The sequence below is a fragment of the Populus nigra genome, chromosome 9, assembly GCF_951802175.1.
Source record: "Populus nigra chromosome 9, ddPopNigr1.1, whole genome shotgun sequence".
Classification (NCBI taxonomy): domain Eukaryota; kingdom Viridiplantae; phylum Streptophyta; class Magnoliopsida; order Malpighiales; family Salicaceae; genus Populus; species Populus nigra.
Window position 1 is genome coordinate 11,626,138 of NC_084860.1, and position 16,527 is coordinate 11,642,664.

At 29.3% G+C, this 16,527-nt stretch overlaps 1 protein-coding gene across 2 annotated transcripts; it reads right to left on the reverse strand.

Moving 5' to 3' along the window:
- Positions 1 to 9,005: 9,005 nt before the first annotated feature.
- Positions 9,006 to 12,617, reverse strand: LOC133703450 (trifunctional UDP-glucose 4,6-dehydratase/UDP-4-keto-6-deoxy-D-glucose 3,5-epimerase/UDP-4-keto-L-rhamnose-reductase RHM1-like). 2 transcript variants are annotated; one of them, XM_062127970.1, is made up of 3 exons: positions 12,463 to 12,617; positions 9,915 to 11,496; positions 9,006 to 9,832 (listed from the first exon to the last, which is right to left on the reverse strand). In XM_062127970.1, the coding sequence occupies exons 2-3, from the start codon at positions 11,481 to 11,483 to the stop codon at positions 9,389 to 9,391; spliced, it is 2,013 nt and encodes a 670-aa protein (XP_061983954.1). In that variant the 5' UTR covers positions 11,484 to 11,496; positions 12,463 to 12,617; the 3' UTR covers positions 9,006 to 9,388. The 2 variants fall into 2 exon arrangements, with proteins under 2 accessions (XP_061983954.1, XP_061983955.1); XM_062127971.1 differs by having other exon boundaries at positions 9,915 to 11,493; positions 12,463 to 12,614.
- Between the last annotated feature and the right edge of the window lie 3,910 nt (positions 12,618 to 16,527).

Here is a 16,527-nt window from a genome sequence, read left to right on the forward strand (position 1 = left end):
TCAACAAATACAATTTAATTATTTTATTTTATTATGTGATAAAAAAATGCTAAAATTGATTTACCATCAATTCAATACCTAATAATAAAATTTAATAAAAATCTCAAATTTAATGATGGATTAAAAAAATAAAATAGATACAAAATTATAACCCGGTTCTTTGATTAATATTTAATTAACCTATCAAACTCGCATCTTAGATTATGGGCTCCATTGAATTTAGTTAAGTATTTATTTCATTATATGATAAAAAATATAAAAATTAATTTATTTTCAATCTAATACTAAAAAATAAAATTAAATAAAAACATCACACAAAAATAATATAATTAAAAAAAATAAAATAAAAAATACTAACAAAAAAAAGATCAAGTAAAAAAAACCCAGCCATGCTGGGCTGGGCTTCTTTAAAGCAGCCAGGTGCATGGCCTTATAGGAGGCTTTCTCAGCCTGCTTCAACCAATTAAATTAAGAAACAACTTTGTTTTAAAATATGTAAAATAATATATTAACCTAGTTTATTATTTATTATTTACACAAACAGATAAACCATTTGCACGCCTTTTAGTTCTATAATTAGAAGATGAAGGAAATTTATAAAAATATTTTAGTTTTAGCTTAAGAGATTCCTTTTTATTGCATCATTATCATGATTTTCAAAATAAAGTTCTATAAATATCTTAGGTCTATACGAGTAAAAAGGGTGATCTATAAATCTCTTTTGTCCGTACGAGTGATTGGGTGATATGAGAGACAAAACAAAGATCTATGTAGTTACTTGATGAATTAGTCTAGATGAAAATATTAACAAGTTGTTTTTTTAAATAAAAAATTAATTATAACAAACACTAATTGAAGAGGAGAATTCATTATTCCCTCCTCATGCATACTATAATAATGATTTATTTTTATTTTTATATTTTTATATTTTTTAATATTGATTTTATTAAGGATTGAATTTTATAATTTATTTTGATTTATTTTATATTAAGTTATTGCAATATTATGACTTAGATCGTGAGTTTGGCAGATAAACTTGATTAACTCGATTTTTTTATCCTTTTTTAATTGAATTGTTTTCTAGTTTTATCATTTTAATATTTAATTGATTAAGAATTAAAATTTATAATTTGTTTTGGTTTATTTTCTATAAGATTATTTCAGTTTCATAACTCAAGCTGCAGTTCAGTGGGTTAACCTGATTAATGCGGGTCATTTTACGAGTCCTTTTTTAATTAATATTATTTCAATTTCATCATTAAACATTGAGTTAATTAAGAATTAAGTTTTATAATTTATTTTGTTTTATTTTTTATGAGGTTATCTTGGTCTAAAGACCCGATTCACGAGTTTGACTGGTTAATCCGAGTTGACTTGAGTTGTTTTTTTGTGTTTCTTTTTAATTGATATTTTTTAAATTTTATCATTCAATATTAAGTTGATTAAGAATTAAATTTCATAATTTTTTTCAATTTCATCATTCAATATAATTTGATTTTTTTTCAATTCTAATATTTTGTCATCTTAATATTTTTTTAAAATAATATAGTCTTGAATTTGTTTAGTCAAATTATATTTTTATCAATGATTCAGGTTATTTTTTGACCTATTAAATTGATTAGATTACATCGAATTAACTCTTACATGATTTTTTTTGTACTATAAAACTCATTATCATGTTTGAATAATTGTTTTATATTAAAAAAAATAATATGACCCATATCATAATACAGGCTAATAATCTAGTAGATAGAGTAAATTAGAAAGTTATTTTCTGTTTGTTTAAATGAAAATCAAGATAAATATTTTAAATAATAAAATCTTGCTGATATGGATAGTTTTGACAAACCAAAATGGCCGACATGATATATAACTAGACCAATGGCTTGCGTATGTTTTGGGTCACATTATTTTTTTTAAAATGAAAAAAAAAGAGAGTCTGACATTACCTATATATTTTTTCTAAAAAGAAATTAACGATGAGTTCTAAAATATTGAGAAGGTGATAAATTAAAAGATATATTTTAAAAAAAAATATTAAGACAATAATATATTGAATTAATCTAAACCAACCTGAGTTAATCATAAAAACTCGTAGGTCGGTCATGAAACCTTAACAACCCTATAATGACAAATTAAAACCAATTAAAAAACTCAATTTTCAATTAATACCAAGTTAAATGATGAAATTATTAAAAAATAATATTCAATTAAAAATTAAATGATAAAAAATTAAGTGAACATGTTAAACTCATGATTTGGATATGCATCTCACTAGATTTAATAGTTTTTTTAAATCTCTATAATTATTTTTTATTTAATTAGATTATAGTAAGATGCATGAGATTTGTTTGGTATGATTAAAAAAAAAAACCAGGAAAAATGTGTAGAACTAAAATAACAAAAACAAGCCTGGTTTTTTAAGTTAAATAGCAAAATATAATTTTTTTTATATAAAAAGATCATTTAATAAAAAATAATGATACATACATACATACATACATACATACATATATATATATATATATTAAAACATTGACGAACTGAAAATGTATAATATAAAAAACAAATAACAAAAAGGCCAGATGTTTGGGCCAATTTATTTTAAAGGACCATAGTGTAAAATGTAGGGGGAAAATAAACAGAAGGATAATATATATATATATATATATATATATATATATATATATATATATATATATATATATATATATATATATATATATATATATAAACAGGCAATGCCTCACTTTGCTCACCATGCCTCCTATTTATTTATTTATATTAAAAAGCAGACAATGCACATATAATGTGTTGATTGTGACCCTAAAATTCAACGACCGAAGGTTCATTGAAAAGGTAAGGGTATTTTATGCCTGAAACTTTGATTTTTCAACCTATTATTTTACCTAAAACATCTAGAAGTATTTAAAGAACTTATAACCCCTAAAAATCCAAAATCAACTTAAATCTAAAAAACTTCTTTATTATCTCAATCAATAGAAATGTTAAAGAACACCTCCAATAAAATTTTTCCATCAAATAAAACTCGTGGTTATCAAAATTGATTATTTTGGTGATCCAAATTAGTGTTAACCGAGATTTTCCTTTTTTACTATCAGAATTTGATGTCTCTCTCTCTCTCTCTCTTTTTATCTCTCAAATTAGAAACTAAAAAATAAAAAAAATAAAGTATGAGACCAATATTGAATTTTAAAAAACTACAGGGCCAAAAATCTATCTATTAGAAAAAAAGAGGATAAAAGTTAGCTTTTCATGTTAATTGTCATAACTCAATTTTTGATCATTTTATTTTAATTATTATTATTATTTTATTTACTGAAAAGGATAAAAAAAAATGATGAAAAAAAAATAATGATGATGAAAAAAACAAGTAAAATTAAATAAATGAAGAATGAATTAAAATTTGGGTTAAAGGCAACATGATTGGAAGTTTTGAGATTTAATTAAACTTTGGAATTAATCTAATTAAGCTTATAATTAATTTAATTAATCCAATTAAGGGTTTAATTGGAGAATTGATAAATTTTTAGACTTAATTGAGCTTGGAATTAATTTAATTAATCCAATCAAGGGTTTAATTGGAGAATTGATTAAGTTTTGAGACTTAATTAAGCTTGAAATTAATTTAATTCATCTAATCAAGGGTTTTAATTGAAGAATTGATAAGTTTTGAGACTTAATTAAGCTTGGAATTAATTTAATTAATCCAATCAGGGGCTTAATTGAGAATTGATAAGTTTTAGACTTAATTGGACTTTGGATTTAATTAAATTAATGAAATCAGGGACTTAATTGAAAACATATCAAAGTTTGGAGTTTAATTGGGGTCCAAATTGCAAAAAGTAAACTCCAAGGACCAGCTTGAAAATGACGCTGAAATGAAAGGATCCAATTACTTTTTAACCAGGGGCTTGATTGCAAAATGACAAGGACCAAATTGAAAGAAACCTTTAGAACTTGAAAACGGAGTCGTTTCGCAGCGACTGTTCACCGTCTTCTTCCTCTGCAACGGCTCTGCCATTAATGGCAGAGACGTTTCATCCATTGGCAGCCACCGCTTACGTTTCATCATTGAAGGTGCTTAAAGGGTTGGTTATAGAGCATTTATGAGGCCCAACGTTACCACCGATTTTGGTCTTATAAAAGGAAAAGGAATCACAGAACGGCGGGGAGGAAAAAAAGAATGAAAAACACCGAGGAGCAGAAAAACCGAAACCCAAAAAACAGAGGAAAAATACCCAGAGTAAAAACAAAGACAAATGCAAACATAAAACCAAGAAAACCAACGATTGACATCACCGTCTTCTCGATCGCCCCCTGCAAATGAGAAACAAGAAAGAAAGGAGGAAGAAAAGGGGATTGAAGAAAATAGGGATTAGTGTTTCTAGCCCTGCCTTGGTCTCAAAACACAAGCAAATAAAAAATAAAAAAATAATATAAATAATAAAAAATAAAAAATAGAAAAAATAGAAAAAAATATGTGTATGCATGAATAAAAATAATATAAATTTACTGGTTATTTTACCAACGCCAGAGTTGTGAATAAAATACTGGTTTAAATTTATATTATTTTTATTCGTTATATTTTATTTTATTTAGCAAAAAAATAAAATAAAAAATATATGTGCATGTATCAAAAATAAAAATTTATTTTATTGGTTTATTCACTGACGCCAGAGTTAGGAATAAAAACACTGATTTAATTGTTTTTTTGTTTTTTTATTTAACTACATAAGAAATAAAAAAATGTGAACGCATAATAAAATAAATTTAGCTTATTTATTTATTCACTAGCGTTAGAGTTGGGAATAAAAAAATATATATTGATCTAAATTTATTTTATAGCTACGTAATAGTTACCAGCGGCAGAGTTGGAATTATCCATAGTTAAATATTCACTGAGGCCAGAGTCAGGAATATTGTGAATAAACCATTAGAGCGTAAACCAATAAAAATTTAGTAATTTAAGACAAAAATAACAATGCAGTTTGTTTTAGGCAGAACGTTTAAGGGGTGATAATATCTTCCCTTTTACTTAATCAGTCATGAACCAAAGAATCTATGTTGACCAGTTAGGGTTTCTAGTGATGATAATACTAGGTGATAATTTCTCAAATAAGATATTTTCCCTTAAAAGAACCAGATGCTAGAAATTTGTTCTTTTTTCATAATCAAAGATTATTTTTAGGGCCGATACGATGTCGGGTGCGACATTAATTTTGAAAAAACCACATGTTTTTTTGCCTTATTTACTTTGGTCCCTTTACTTTTAATCAAGACCTTCATCAATAAATTGTAAGCAATTGGCAATAAATTTGGCTACAAACTAATCAAATCAAAGAGAAAAAAAGTTCAACCACTAAAATAAAAGAAAAAAATAACATAGCTTGAATGCACAATGATTTGTGAAGGTTGCATAGTACATGATTGTACAATGTTTTCACCTCACCTCTTCATTTCTTTACTAGTTAGTTGATATGTGCTTTTGTTGCGAGTTGAATATATATATAGAGGTGTTGTTAAAGTGGTTTTTTGACTTTGAGAAAAAAATTGACTATAAATTAAAAAGTTGATGCATACATATAATAAAATAACACAAGAATCATAAATGTTAAAAAGAGTTAATGCAACACCACATATATGATTTCAAGTTAATTTTTAATATAGTGGAAAAATATAGCAATGTTGTAGGTGCGTTTAATGATTTTCTTAATTGAGAAACTCATAAATACTGTTTACATTGAATAAAATAAATTTTAAAATGTATGAACCGATAAACTAAGAAAGAGTTATTAATGTAAATCAAATGCTAAAATAAAAAAATAATCATTATATATAGATATGAGATAGATAAGTACAATATTTACCCCTAGTTTTCCCTTTAATTTTCATGTTTTTTTAAGTTTTTTTTATCTGATAAGTTATTTTTTCTTTCCAAGAATATTTTTTTTATAAACACATTATGAAAAAAAAAAAGGTTAAGCGCTCATCAGCTTGATAAGTGAGGTCATCACACATGGGTTTTTATAGTTTTTTTTTTTATTTGTAAATGGGACAAATGACAAATTTTCTTGAAAAAATAATAGCATATGATGCATCACTTGTTATGGTAGGCATTGCCTTCTATGGAAAAAAAAAACTCCCATTTTTCACATATATAAAAATCAAAATAATAAAAATCACACTAAAAGTTCAGGGTATTACAACTTCTCAAGTTTTAATCTATTTTGTTTGGTAAAATGAAAGTAAAAAATCACTTCTATCAAACTCTTTTTATTGAAAAACATTTGTTGATACTAAAATTGTTGCTCTCATCTCCCTTTTTTTTAATGCTTTTCTCTCTTTTCTCAATTTAAAAATCAAAAAATGAACAAAGTGAACTAATAGACCAAAACAAAATATATTGATAATTTGGGAATGACAATGAATTTTCTCTGTGTTTTATATTATGGTCTTTTCTTTTTTTATTTTGATCTTTCTATTATAATTTTCAACTTTATCTAATGGAATTAAATCAAAAAAAAAATTAAAGTACTTCACTATTCATATCAACAGTGAAATACCTCAAATAAACTTCAAATATTTGAACAATGAAGTAAGGGAGAAAGTTTGCTTTTGAGGTAGCTTTTATAGCTGTGGTTTAAAAAAACAAGTTTAAAAAAAGTACGGTTAGTTAGATTTAGATACATGTTTGATAAAAATCATATTTGAAGTTTATATATAGCAAAAAACATGTATAAAATGTTTGATGGAAATATGATTGCGGTTGCTTTTTAAAATGTTTTTTATTTGGAAATATATCAAAATAATTTTTTTTATTTTAATTTTTTTTTGATATCAACGCATTAAAATGATCTGAAAACACTAAAAATATATCAATTTAAAGTAAAGAAAAAAATAAAAAAAATTTAATTTTTTTTAAAAGCACTTTTAAAATAAAAAACAAATAGAATTTTATAAAATTTAATTAAAAAAATATATAAAACTGTTGCACAAAAACTATATTTCAAACTTAAATTTTTTTTAATGTTTTCTCCACAGTAAAAAAACATTTAATTTATTATCAAATACGTTACTTCGTTTGTTTCACTGGAAACATAAACAGCGGGCATTATAACTTCTCAAGTTTTAATCTACTTTGTTTGGTAAAATGAAAGTAAAAAATCACCACCATCAAACTTTTTTTTATTGAAAAAAATTTGTTGATACTAAAATTATTGCTCTCATCTCCTTTTTTTTTTTTAATGCTTTTCTCTCTCTTTTCTCAATTTAAAAATCAAAAAATGAAGAAAGTGAACTAATAGACCAAAACAAAATATATTGATAATTTGGGAATGACAATGAATTTTCTCTGTGCTTTATATTATGGTCTTCTCTTTCTTTATTTTGATCTTTCTATTAAAATTTTCAACTTTATCTAATAGAATTAAATCAAAAAAGAATTAAAGTACTTCATTATTCATATCAACAGTGAAATACGAAATGCCTCAAATAAACTTCAAATATCTGAACAATGAAACAGGGGAGAAAGTTTGCTTTTAAGGTAGCTTTTATAGTTGTGGTTTAAAAAAACAAGTTTAAAAAAAATACGGTTAGTTAGATTTAGATACGTGTTTGGTAAAAATCATAATTGAAGTTTATGTATAGCAAAAAACATGTATAAAATGTTTGGTGGAAATATGATTGCAGTTGCTTTTTAAAGTGTTTTTTCTTTTGGAAATATATCAAAATAATTTTTTTATTAATTTTTTTTGATATCAACGCATTAAAATGATCTGAAAACACTAAAAATATATCAATTTAAAGCAAAGAAAAAAATAAAAAAATTTTAAATTATTTTAAAAACATTTTTAAAATAAAAAACAAATAGAATTTTATAAAATTTAATTAAAAAAATATATAAAACTACTGCACAAAAACTATATTTCAAACTTAATTTTTTTTAATGTTTTCTCCACAGTAAAAAAACATTTAATTTATTATCAAATACGTTACTTCGTTTGTTTCACTGGAAACATAAACAGCGGGCGAAAAATAAACGAAGCCTTTGTGTTTTTGTTTTTAATTTTGATAGCACAGTTTTCTAGACATAAATGAACAATTATTCTCCCTAGAGAACATGCATTGGTCAGCAGAGCTCTTCTCAAGATCACTGCCGGTGAGTACGAGGATGGTAAAAACATGTACGGATTTGTAGCCAATTGCAAATAGTTAATAAGATATTGTGCCGTGTTTTCTAAAAAAACAAAAAAAATATTTTTTTTAAAATATTTTAATATATTAATTTAAAAAATAAATTTTAAAAAGTAAATTAAAATTATTTTAAAATAAAAAATATTTTAAAAATCAATTACAACTACAATACAAAACCTCCGTAGATACAAGTTAGAATAATGTGGAGGGTTTGTACGGTCATTAGTCGTTAAGTTGCAGGTAGTATTAATTAAAAGAGGATCCATTCCACCACTATACAGCTAACTTTTAGTATCTGCAGCCATCATCTTCTGATCCCAATCCCATCATCCTCTACAATTCCTAACGCTCCTGCTTGATGGGGCTTCCTTGATACAGAAAAAAACTAAAATGACGATTCTTCACTTAAAATTGTTCATGTCCTCCAAACCCCACAGGACATGAACAATTTTAAGTGTAAATGGTGCACAGCCCTTTGACAAATACAAATTAGTCCACGAACAATTTTGGGATTTCTTTCTAATTCATCAATAAAACCTTTACCAAGGCATAATTTCCTCCTTTTTCCTTGACTATTCTAGCACACCTTCTGGCTACTATCTTATCTTTTTCCATCAAAAAAGATATTTTAACCACGGGATCACAGCAGCATCAACTGTTTAATTCATAATTCATAGTTTGGATGGCCTTGCACAGTTGGGATTTTGTCTTTCAATAATTGGCATGTACATGTTCTTAAAGCATAAAAAACTGGCCATTCCAAGTAGCTGAAATGATGTAAACAACAGTTTCTGCAATGGGAATATTATTATTGGACTGGCTGTTGGAAGACAAACTAAATTCTGCAAATCTTGAACATTACAAGGTAGTAGTGAGTGTTCAATTGAAAAGCTCAGCGATAAGAATCGAACGACGAAACATTTGTCTAATAAGAGGCCCACCTGCAAGCTCCCAGATGACTACAAATTTTAAAAACCTATAATTGTTTGCTTTGGAAAGGAATGATGAGCAATCTAAGTAGTGATAGAAAGAACCTCCTTACTCTCTAATATGGCAGAAACCATAATATGAATCTAACAATGAATAGCAAGTAGAACAAAAATATTAGAATATAATTACTGTACTCAGAGGCACAGCAATGCAAGATATGATCTGCAACTGAATCTTTCGCTTAGGTTCTCTTGTTGGGTTCAAAAACATACTTGATTAGGGACTCCTTGATTGGCAGCAACTCGGGGAATTCATTCTTCAGCTTGGACGCATCCAACTCATTGTTGCTCCGGGGGGCAACTATCACCTTGGCTTGCTCCTCTAGGTTGAAGTTAACCCATGTGAAGTTCGGGTCAATGTAGTTCTTGTACATGTCCAGAATCTCATTATGGCTCACAACACCAGGGTTCGTGAAGTTCCATATACCCCTCAAGTTCCTTTTTGCCATCTCAATTGAGATAGGTAGAAGTTCCTCCAAGATAGTCATGCTGTTTGGAATGTTAACTACTTTATTGTAGCGAGAGATTTTTGTAATGAAGTTGCGCGGGTTGCTTAGGTCTGATGATATTGGCATTCTAACTCTGAGCGTGCACACATTGTCATATTCTCTCAAAAGCTCTTCGACCTGGTTGAAATTTCAAACAATATAAATGACCGTAGGAAAAAAAATAATTTCAGATAAAATGAGTCTGGAAGAAAAAGATTACCATGGCCTTAGTTTTTGAATAGAAAGAACCAATGAAATTGGGCTTGTCTTCCTCAGTGAAACCAATGCCAGAACCCTCTGGATGACCAGCATCATACTCAAATATGCAGCCTGTAGCAAAATTTACCATCAGGAGGTTGTGCTCTCTGCAAACATCTGCTAAAGTTAGAGTTCCAGCAACATTGGTGCGTATGGTTTCTGTCTTGTGAGATTCACACCAATCAACATTAGGTCTGCCAGTGACCCCGGCAGCATTAAAAACATGGGTAGGCCTAATGTTCTGAATATCTGACAAAAGTGAAGATCGATCTTCCAAGCGCCCCTTTCCATATTCAAAGGAAATTCCTTGTTTCTCACACAACTTCCCCAGCAGACCCCCAATCCATCCAGTCCTGCCATAGATTAGGAACTTAAGAGAAGGTTTTCGAGGAGAGCTGGTGCCTCCTTTTGTAACTGGAATCACCATTCGGGTCTGATTTGAATTATTTGAGACATAAGATGCATCTTTGTTCTCTTCAGACCCGTCAAAATGTCTCCCACCAGGCATCATAAGCATTCTTGGATGAGGAAGCAGGGCTCCAGTGACATCACCCCACCAATCAGGATTTTGAGTGTACCACTCGATAGTCTTTCTCAACCCCTCCTCCCATGTAGTGTGCTCCGACCAACCCAAAATCTTCAGCTTCTGATCATCCAAAAAGTACCTTTGGTCATTAAACGGTCTATTCTCTACAAACTTGATGCTTTTATCAGGGTCCTTTGAGAAAAGATTGCAAATATCTTTGGCTACATCAATCACTCTCCTTTCCTTCTTTGTCCCAACATTGTAAACATGGCCCACCTCTCCCTTGTGAAGGATGACTTCAAAAGCCTCAGCAACATCCTCACAATACAAGTAACTCCTCACATTAGAACCATCCCCATGGATGGGGAGATCCTTCCCTTGCATGGCTAAGAGGATAAACTTCGGGATTAATTTTTCAGGGAACTGATTGGGGCCATAAACATTGTTCCCACGAGTGGTTATCACAGGCAGCCCATATGACCGGCCGTATGCCATAACAAGCATTTCTGCTCCAGCTTTCGTTGCAGAGTAAGGGTTGGTTGGGAGAAGTTGAGAGGCCTCATGATTTCCTACAACAGCATCTTCATCGGTCTCCCCATATACTTCATCCGTGCTCACATGGATGAACCTCCTGATCTGACCAGTGACTTTGCAAGCTTCTAAAAGGACATGAGTTCCATAAATATTGTTCTTGGTAAACTCAAAACTGTTACCAAAAGAGTTGTCAACATGAGTCTGGGCTGCAAAGTGCATAATTGTGTCGATCGACTCAGTGATCAGAAGGAAGTTGACGAGATCAGCACTTCCAATGTCACCCTTGACAAACTTAAAGTTAGGAGATGACTTTGAAGGGAGGAGGTTTTTCAAGTTCGAGCAATAGTCAAGCTTGTCAAGCACAACAATTTTGTAATCAGGGTAGTTGCGGATAAGCCTATTGCAAACATGGGATGCAATAAAACCAGCAGCCCCGGTGATTAGGATGTTCTTCGGAGTATATGTAGCCATGCCAAAACAACTTCTACAAGGAAAAGAAAACAAATTTAACCCTAGAACTGTAAGTTGAAGAGAATAATGTTTGCCCAGATTTAAAATAGAAATGCAGATCTTGATCACCATATAAGACAAACTAGAAGGAATGCAATCATAGATGGGTCCACGAGCATCTATCTCAGGAGAAAAACAATAGCCAACTACCACAGCTCACATTAAGTAAAGCATGGAGACAGAAGGAAAAAAGAGACGAGATCTGACGGCAATCTAGGGAGAATGCACATCCAAAATGATCAGATCAACAGTAAAATAGTAACAAATAATTATATAATAGGTTCAAGTAGTCACCGATATACCAAATGAAAAATGATTCTCATTTTCCCCAGTTAAAATATGATGAAGAATTAAGGCAGTTCAACTAAATCTAAAGCAATGAAATGTCCATGTCCTCAAGAAACTAAGTACGTAACTTCCAAACATCAGTTATCTATGGAATCAAAATCTCAAGAAAGTAAAACATAAAAACAATTAGCAAACCAAAAAGTAATCTCAAAATTAAGAAAGATCGCCACCATACCATCAGATCCCACATATAGTAATTAGGACAACAATTCATAATAGATCCACACAAAAAGTTCCTAGCAAATGAATGATTCCATAAACCAATTTCAACAAACCAAACATGAATCTGACATTGAACAATGGCTCCAAGTTACATTTTCTTAATACAAAGGATCCAGATCCAATTAAGCAACAAATGTGGATCATCCAAATCTACTACAAAGCAACAGAAAATACAGAAAGTTTTCTCCTTTATCGAAGATCTAACAAAATAGAGAAAACCCCAGATAAAAAAGTAGCGTAAACGGCTTGAAATCAACAACAAGTGATCACGATCAAATCTTTCATAAACCATGCTCCAATTTTGTTTATGAAAATAGAAAATTTTAAAACAAAAAAGGGTTGACAGAAGTAAGTTACAAGATTGACTTACAAATCCAAAACTGGTTAAGATCAAGGAAATCCCAGATATGAAATGGAGATTTAAGAGACAGAAAGAAGGGAAATTGGTACTAAGATATGGTCTGGTAGAGAAGGACAATAAGGAGAGTTCATATATGTGTTTGTGTGTGCGCGCGCGCGTGTAGGGGGGGGGGGGGTTACGTAACGTATGTATAAAAAAACTGAGTCAATTAAGGAGGACCATCAGGTAAGTAATTTTTATGTACGTGTTTGATATTTCAGTTGCATTTTGAATTGTTTTATATATATATATATATATATATATTTTATATTATTATATTAAAATATCTAAAAACATTAAAATAATATTTTAAAGTAAGAAAAATTAATTTTTTGGTAAAATAAGTTTTGATTGAAATGTCAAACATATTAATAAATGACTAAATTGATATTTAATTTGAAGTTATTAACTTTCTAGTGTTGCATGTTTAGTGTAGACAATATATGTATGGGACGATTAGACATTCATCTAAAAAAACATATTGATTAAATTACAACTATGTTCATTGAGTGTTATATTTATGTTATTTTAACACGTGCACAATAACTTTGTCATATAAACTGTCCTTTTATTGAATGTTTGGATATTGTTTGATCTTTTTAATATAGTTATTAAATCTGACCCGACCTGACGAGTCAACTCAAGATCTAGAGCCTTGACTAGGTTTGTTTCAATCAAAACCTCAGCATGTAATTGGTCCAGAGAAAACCGTTCGACCTGTCGAGTCAACCCGAAACTCGGATGACCTAACAAAACCCGGTAGAGACCCCACTTTTTTTCAAATGTGTTTTTTTTTCTAGTCAAAGACCTTTTTTTCATATTTTTTAGTTGATTATTAACCCATTTCAAAGTTTACTATATAAATACTAGAAGAATATTTTATTTTTTCAATGCATGATTTGAAACCCTTTAGTAAATATCATAGTTTTTAAACCCGGCCCGGTCTAAGGCCCGGGTTTCAGGTTTTGACCAGGTCGGCTGGGTCAATCCCTATTTTAAAAAAAATTCAAAACGGTGTCGTTTCCGTAAAAAAAAAAGTCAACGGGTTACAATCGGGTTTTTGACAGGGTTTTTTTGGGTCAACCTGCCGGGCCAGTCGGGTCACACCGGGTCAATCCTTATTTTTTAAAAAATTCAAAACGATGTCGTTTTAGTAAAAAAAAGTCAACAGGTTGTAACCGGGTTTTGACCCGGTTTTGTCGGGTCAACCCACTGGGTTGGCCAGGTCACACCGAGTCATGACTTTTCTTATTTTTTCTTCAACCCGACCCGGTTCCAGCCCCGAGTCGACACGCTGGGCCGGGCCAGGTTTCAAAACTATGATATATATACTCTATATTCACAAGAAAAAAGTTATATTTTTTCAATGTGGAATAAAAAACCTTTTTGATTTAAATACTTCAACTTAAAAGGATAAAATAATGTCTTTCTAATGTGAGATAAAAACCTTTTTGAAATAATTTTTTAAACTTCATTATTTACAACATGTATAGCATATATTCACATGAATTATTTTTTAATTTTTTCATATGAAATATTCATGCATCATTTGTTTTATGTATATCTATGAATTAACAAGTTGTCTTTTCTCTCTTAATCATGTATATGTTTAATGCTTATACTAGGATAAAGCTTCGCCCTTTAGACTATACACAACTAGTGTTACCATCTTCACTTTTATGATGTCAATGTATTCTTTAACCTTATCACATTTAGCAATCCAATCGAGGAACTTTTCTATATCCAGATATACATTGAAGGTAAGGATTTATAACTTTATTTGAAACTCGTTTGCTTGTTATCTCTCAAGTTATGATAGTTTATCTTGGTATACTAAGTTTTTATGGCCCCCATTGAATTCCTCTTCACTAACACCCTCCACATAGATAATTGATTATCTTGGTGAATTTTTAGGAATATGTTTGGGGTTATGCCCACCCCAAGATAAGTCTTCAGGCATGTTCCTTCTTTACGATCCTTGTTGATGCCTCTCATTAGCTAAACTAGATGTTCTAAACTATTTGAAATTGTTGTTATATTTTCTCATAACAATCTAGTTTTTACTCTTAATTTTGCACAATTCCCTAAATAGCCTCCACCACTATATTATAAGGTGGGATGTTACCATCTTTATCTATCAAATAAATCAACTTACTTTGATACTAATTGATGAGACATAGTGCATATTGGTTTTGTCTTATGTCATAGGCCAAAGTAATACACACACACACACACACACACACACTTAGTTCATTTAAAAACCTAAATTTTTTATATTTTATGGTAAAGTTTATTTATGAGTACTTCATTTCTCAACACTTTAGCGGCTAGAGAAATGAGAAAAAAATGAGTTTGGGTTACTTTGAGATTTTAGGTGAGAGAGCAAATTTATATGACACCTGTATTCTTCTACTTTCTTATAGTGAATTTCTTTAATCATCTCACTTGTGGTGTAGTCCAAAGTTGTTGAACATGAAATTTTAATGTATGCTCTTGTATGATTGATTATGCTTGTTTTACACACACACACACATACTTTCCAATTAGGTTGAGATTTTAGGGTTAATTCCACTACAATTTGGTATATAAGTTTGTCTGGTTATCAATTAGCTATTATCAATTAGCTTTCACAATGACAATAAAAGTAACATCAATGAAAAAGTTAGATGTAGAGAAATTTAATGGTTGAAAAAACTTTAATATATAGCGTATTAAGATGCAAGCCTTATTAGTTTAAAAAGGTTTATTTAAGGTACTGAAAGGTGTATATAATTTGCTTAAATAGATGAATGGTGAGGGAAAAAAAGATCCCATGGAACATGTTTATAATGCTATTCAACTTTATTTGTTTAATGAGGTTCCTAGAGAGGTTGTTGAATATACTACAACTACTAGATTATGAAAAAAAGTTAAGAACTTTTAACATGACCAAATCCTTGACTAACCAATTGTATTTAAAACATCTGTTGTGTACTCTCCAAATTAAAAAAGGTATGTCCATTAAAGAACATCTTGATGAATTTAATAGAGTAGTTTTAAATTTGTGAAATGATGATGTTAAGGTTGAAAATAAGGATCATGATTTGATTTTATTATGTTCGTTACCTCTATTTTATGACCATTTTATTCATACTTTCTTATAAGTCGGTTTAAAAATGTTAAAGCTTCTTTAAATTCTAGAGATTTAAAAAGACGAGTGTCAGAGATTCATAATAAGAAACATATAGAGGGTTTGATAGTGAGTTGTATAAGAAATAATAAGGGTTAGGGTAATAGAGACAAATTTAGATTAAAATCAAAGGTTATAAAAATTAAATGCTTTGAATGTCATGAAGTAGGACACTTTTTAAAAAAACTTTTCTAAGTGGAAAGATAAGGAAAAAAAAGAAAACCTCTGATGTTGTAAATATTACCAGTGAAAGGAAAAATTTGTATGATGTTGAACATGTTTTATCTATATCTATTTATAGTTAGGTGATTCGTGAATTCTTGATTCAGGTTGCATATTTTATAGTTGTCATAGTAGAAGTTTGTTTAACACTTATAAAGTTGTCAATGAGACTATTTTATTAAGAGACAACAAATGATTTTTTGTTATTAGTATGGTACAATTTGAATTATAATGTAAGATGACATTATTAGGACATTGAAGGTTCGACATATTTCAGAGATGAGGAAAAAATAATTTCTTTAAGTCTTCTTGATTTCTAAGGTTATTGTTATTCTACTAAAAATAGAGCTCTGAGAGTTTGTAATGGTACTCTTGTCATGATGAAAGTAAAACTAGTTAATAACATATATTATCTTCAAGGTTCAACATTTATTGATTTAGCTACTGTATCATTTATGGTTGATTCAAATAGTATTTTTACTTAATTATGACATATACGACTAAGATATATAAGTGAGAGAGGGTGATAGAGTTAATCAAATAAAATTTGTTGTGTGGTAAAAAATAGATAAATTAGATTTCTATGAGCATTATAATTATAGTAAACAATGCAAAGTGAAATTCTTATTATACCAGGGGTACTA

Excerpts from the sequence above, each read along its gene's own strand:
- LOC133703450 (XM_062127970.1), bottom strand. The coding sequence starts at position 11,483 with ATGGCTACATATACTCCGAAGAACATCCTAATCACCGGGGCTGCTGGT. Across the intron at positions 9,833-9,914 it reads ATTCAAAAACTAAGGCCATG|GTCGAAGAGCTTTTGAGAGA; the intron begins GTAATCTTTTTC and ends AATTTCAACCAG.